This window comes from Numenius arquata, chromosome 1 (assembly GCF_964106895.1).
Source record: "Numenius arquata chromosome 1, bNumArq3.hap1.1, whole genome shotgun sequence".
Taxonomy (NCBI): domain Eukaryota; kingdom Metazoa; phylum Chordata; class Aves; order Charadriiformes; family Scolopacidae; genus Numenius; species Numenius arquata.
In genome coordinates, this window is record NC_133576.1 from 131,898,852 (window position 1) to 131,904,851 (window position 6,000).

Genomic DNA, 6,000 nt, shown 5'->3' on the forward strand with positions numbered 1-6,000 from the left:
ATGTAAGCATATCATTAGGAAACCAATCTTGATAAACTCCTCTTTTGCAGACGCTGTTGGTTTTTTAATTTACCAGCCTGTAGCTGGCACCAAAACCTATTAAGTTGCAATAAAAAATGAAGTCATTGAGTTCATGAGATACTTGGGTGTCCACAAGCAAATGGATATAAGACTTTGGCTGATTTAAGAATCAATAATTGTTGGTTTCTGATGTTTGTATTTTGAAAATTTCCTGCAGTTTTTCAAGATGGACATAAAATAGTACTTCAAATGTTCCTCTCAGACTATTCAACTGGCAATACAGCTCCCTGGTAAACTGTGCTTAGAATTAAATAACTGTGTCTGAATAGCTGAATTTTGTATTTCTTATGAAGTCATATTTTCAGGTAATGGATCTAAAGTGCTGTCATTATTAGTTCAGGAGCATTATATCCATTTTCTATTTGTGTAACTTCTTTCCCTTTTGTAGTAGCTTTGCGTTTGTGTAAGTGGTTCTGCAGGCTGATACAGAGTGAAGTGCTAAGGGAAATTCTCGGTGCTTACAACAAAGAATTGGCTGCAGGCTTACACCAGCACATCTGAGAGCAGACAGCTCTCCATGTTATGCAATTACTTCTCTAAAGCAACTCTTCTTGTAGGAGAGACAAGATATAGGGGGCTGAAGCTGGTGATAAACCCTGCTTGCCGCAATAGCAAACCTAAACCAGCACTTAAATTCTCCTGCTTTATTTCTTCATTGTCTGCCTAGCACACTGTGGGGATCTCCAAACTCTAATGTTAACTACCAGCAGAAAGATTCTGCTTTTGTTTGCAGAAGGCTTTTTATGCATTTGTGGCTCCACTGACTTCAGTTATTTCTCCAAATTAGACCTGGTGCAGAGGCAAGCCGAATTTCACCCACTACTATTTAAGTGAGACACAATAATTATCTTTTTAGCAAAACCATTATCTGGAATAATTATAGAAATAGGCACTAAACCAAAAAACTTTCAAAATGTCATGGAAGATCTCCATTTCCCACATAGCCTTCTATTAAGTCGGCATGGAATTGTGAAATATGGTAAAGCATTAGTAGGTGTCATGCAGTTCTAATTCTGAATGCAACATTTTAATCATCACAAACAAGTAACTGAAAACATGAGAAAATCCTTTCCACCTACCCTGAAACATGAGCCAAGCAAACAAATAAAAACACTAAAAATTCCCGATAGTCTTGCTGGTAAAAACAGAGGCAGGAATCAGAAGTTTCACTTAGATGATAAACATGAGAAAAATGTGGACAGATAATTCACTCAGCTCAGTGGTAACAGCAGCATGTTGGAGAAAAAGTAAGGCGAAAGCAAGAATTTCAGCATGTATTCATGGGTATCCATGTTGCCATGGCAACTTCTCAATGGAATAAAGTATTTTCTCCTTTCTTTAGGAATTAAAAAAAAAAAAAGGAAAGATGGTCTTCTGCAAATAGGCACTTTACCTTTTTTTCAATAAATCTATAACTATTTCCTAACATAGCAGGCATTGTTTTGTTATGCTTTAGGAAGAGAATTACAATTCTAAAAAGGACACCATATTATAGATGTGTTATTCAAAAGGTTTCTCTTGCCCTCCTTTTATTTTGAATGCTTATTAAAAGCCTAAAAATTCCATCACATTTCTGGATCCTCCTCCTCTTTTTTTTTTTTTTTTCTCTTGCTGTTTAGCTACAGAGCTTGGATAATCAGCGTATTCTGCAGCAGATCTATGGCTGTTTTCCGGTTCAAGCTAAGGCTATTTTTGTCCCCTTTTGATTTTCTGGAGTGAGATTCTGATCTCTTGCTTTGTGCTACTTGAAATAATTGCATTAACCAAGTTATTCCATCATAAGCAATTGTTTAAATTTGGATTCAAAGCTAATAAAGAAATACCAGTTTGTGTTGTATCTTCACCCCAAACTCACTGACTGAAAATGCAGATCTGTTCAATATCTTTCATTCCTTCTCTAGATAAGACAGCAGAGATACACATAGACAGAAGATGTTAAAAGGGAATAATTCCCTTTGAAGATCAAGTTATTGTAGCCCTGTTTTGGAAATTTTGATAACAGTGTAACATTACCAGAAGTGGCTGAAAAATAGAAGTGAGAAGCACTCATTTTCACAAATTACTTGGAAAACTCCAGCAAAGGACTTGTGTGCTTTTACATAAATATGTTGATACTGAATATATTTTAAACATAACACTATTGTTACTGTCGCACCTGTTAAAGTTATACAAAAATATCTGTTAAAACCACTTGTTTCTTAAAGAATTGTCTGTATTTTCAGAATATATTTGTGGGAGCTGACCTTAAATTAGAAGCTATAAAACTGACTGGGATGGATCAAGTCTAAGAATTTGGATATGATTAATAGTACCTTAGAAAAAATGAGCTAAACATAACTACCTGACCCCTCCAGGTCCTTTAGAATTTTCTGCTAACAACTTGCTGATTCCTTTATGCTACCTGCCTCCTGCTACCTTGGTTATCTCATCCAGTCCACTGTATTGCTAGCTCCACTTGACACATGTAACCAGTGCAATTTTAGTTTCATTTAATGCACTTTAACACTTGTACCGTTTTCACATAAGTCTTTATTCAGCGCAGTGCAGAACAGCATCAGATCGACTTCATTCTGGTAACACAATCTAAGTTAGGAGAGTTCATCCAGATTCATGCTGCTAGAAATGAGCAGAATCTTGGAAAATGGGATGAAAGCACGTGTTTGTAGCTATATCTACTTTATGGCAGTGGGGTCAAATAGTGTGAAACAACCTATGTCTATGCCACTAGAACCGCCTTAGCCTCCCAAACAAGGTGGCTGTATGCAAACATTGTCCTGGAAATGGTCCCTGTTTGGGGAAGAATATCGTAAAATAGGCCTGTTAGAGTATATGGGAATGTTTGAATTTATAGTCCATACAAAGTCTATATTGTTCAGAGGACACAAATCAAGACTAAATACAGTATAAACAGCCCAGTTATTTGCTGTTTTGTAACGCCAGAATATCAGAGAGCTGATGGAGCTTGTATCTCTTTCACTTTCCATTAAATCACTAAAACTGCCCAACCTTCATTTGGGCTGTTGCTACAGAAATAAATAGAACAAAGATAGATTTACACCAACATAATCATATACTTCAGTGCCAGAAGGGACTGTTGCTATTGTCATGATGGAGTGTGTCTATGGAAGCCAATAGACCTTTGTCACTGTGTTTTAGGCAATGTGGCAGTAATGAGCAAGAGACAAAAAAAACCTAGAGACTCTCAATGTTAGAACAGCACAGTATAGTTCAGCTATATGAGAACACATCAGCTATGTAAATATGAAAATTTACATTGGTTTAATTTGCAGTGCTTTTAAGTGGCAGGAATAGGTGTTGACTTTACTTCTTAGTTCCTTTGACCAACAGAGATTACTTCTTATATATCTTTTGAACCACTGATGTGAATTACACAGCTGCTTCTTCTGTGATATAAAGATTTATTTTATTTGTTTGTTGTGTTTTTTTTTCATTTGAAAGCAGAAAAGCTTCATTAGGTAGTTTTTGACTCTTGGAGACAGGAAGGCACTGGGAAGAACCTCTGAAAACTCTTTGTTTCTATTTCCATCAGTCAGTCACCAATTGTCTTGCAATGGTTGTGTGCTAGCAATTTGTGTACATAAATCCTACTTTTTCTCACCTGATTGCTTCAACAGACCTAAGCCTGTTTAGGCTGCTAAAGGCCATGTCTGGACACAAAGACATAAGTTCCATCTTAACTTTAGGTTCTTAATTAAGCAGTCTAAATCCTACCGTCAGAAAGAGGCTGAGAGACAAACAAACAGTTCTAAATAAAGACTAAGTCCACATAAAATCTGGTTTGCTCTCTGGTAGTGCTTACTTTCTCTCCAGGAATGTCTAAGGGAATGCAGCATAGCTAAGCTCCCAGCTTGTGCAGCTCACTTGGTAGGATAATTCTGGCACATTCAGCCTTTCCCTTCCCTTCCCTTTCCCCTTGGCCTGTCCTTACCTGCCATGAGGAGAAAAATGATGCTGGGCTGAGTAAATTGGGGTTGGTGGGATGTCTGCCACCCATGTATTCATCAGTGCAGACCACACAGTCCTCAGCATCTCTCCAGTCCCAGTAGGGGATGGTGAAGTTGTCATCACCTGTTATCTTCTGGATCTCACGTTCCCACATCAGCAGAAAGACCCGATGCCAAGGCAGAAAACCAGGGGCTTCATGAGCAAAATCAATGTCCCTCCACACATTGGATCCACCTAAGAGAGTGTCTCGAGAGGCATAATAATGCATCCACACAAAGAGATCATACACATTGATGTTTCTGAACATGGGGTTGGAGCCGTTGTTCATCTGAGTATACGTGCCAGTAGCAATAACGTAGTCCTGGCTAGGGGTGTTCTTTGCCAAGTTAAGGTAGGCAAGAAACTTGTCCTTCTCACTGGTGGTGAGCTGGAAGATGTTTCTTCTTGTTCTCAGTCGCCTTTCAGTGCAGTTGGGTCCTGAGAAACCAAACTTGCACTCCCCACAGTTGAATCCCATGAAGTTGCCTTCGCATTTACACGTCCGGTTGTAAAATATAGAAGGCCAGTCCTCTCTGTCATCCACTCCTGAGAAAGGGAACTGTGGTCCCAGCGGAGCCTGAGAGAGCAGGATGTTCTGGCAGGACCCTCTGCTGGAAAGCTCCCCACAAGGGGACCCATCTCCATCCCAGGGGGGACAGCACTCCTTCCTCAGCAAGCTCTGTGTGTTCACACAGGCTCTGGGAAACTGGCCGGTGGATGGCTGAAGGATGACTAGCAGAAAACCCATGGCAAACAACAACATCCTCACAGAGCAGCAGGAGAACATTGGCGTTATGCTTCAGTGCATGGGGTGCTCTCTCTGACCCTTTCAAAGTCCTGGCTGTGAAAGAAATTCCTTCTCTCCACCAGGAACACTTCACTGCTGACTTCTGCTATAGTGCACCCTCCAATGTCCTTCCCCATTCCTGGTCTGAATGCATTTACACACAAAATACACTTTAGGGTTAATCTGATTATCACATGTTCTGGGTGAAAGCCAAGTGACTTTTTTCCCTACCCCCTACAGGTTTGAAAATGCAGGCATTTATTATAAACTTTCATCTTCTGCATAGCACATGATTGCTTTCCTCTGGCAATTGGAGAGGAAGTAAAAATTAAAATTTGGACACAGCAACATTTGTCAGCTTTTCAGATTCCTTGTTGGATTTATAGTAAACAGTTACTTAAAAAAAGACCCAAAAGAATCTGATCACTTAAATAAGCACAGTAAACCTAGGAATGAGAAAAAAAAAACAATGTGGGAGTAATCTATCTATTTTTTTAAGAGAAAGCAAACATAATATATGGTCAGATTAAGTGTGAACATAGAGCAGAACCAAAATAAATGGTTTGGCTCGGCAGTTTTATATTTCAGTGTAAGCTGCCTTTCCTGGGCCAGCACAAAGCAAAATAACTTTACAAGGGAAGCAATAAACTCTTCAGAAAAATGTAATTTTTTTTTACCTTAGAATCCATAGCACTTTGACAGTTAATGAGACACTGAAATCTGTACCCAAATCTTCTCTGCAGTTTTGTGGGGAATACAGGCAATCTACCAATAGATTTGGAGAAAACACTTAAAGCAGTTTTCTCTGGAGCTGGAAAACAAATCTTGACTCCTGTTTTTCTCCCATCAGGTAATTGGCAAACACCGTGTCTACATTCTTTACTCAATATGTTACTGGGCAGCCTCCAGACCACCCACCTCTTTATTCTTATACATTAGCCTGATGAGAGCTGTATGTGCAGCATTAGAAGTGATAAATTCTGTGAAGTTGTCCCTTGAAGCAAAGGGACAGAGGTTGTTTTGCTGTTGGGCAATTTGCACATGAATTATCCACAGTTTTCTTCAGCTACCACTGTTATTAGTAGGAGCTGTTTTGTTGGTTTCATTTTTTTATAAAAAACATTGTG

General features: G+C 39.0%; 1 protein-coding gene across 1 annotated transcript in view; it reads right to left on the bottom strand.

Moving 5' to 3' along the window:
* Nucleotides 1-4,873, bottom strand: part of TYR (tyrosinase) — a 49,904-nt gene extending 45,031 nt beyond the window's left edge. The window contains exon 1 of the mRNA XM_074153095.1: nucleotides 4,031-4,873. Coding sequence (XP_074009196.1) covers nucleotides 4,031-4,873 — 843 coding nt within the window. The remainder of the gene's footprint in view (nucleotides 1-4,030) is intronic.
* Between the last annotated feature and the right edge of the window lie 1,127 nt (nucleotides 4,874-6,000).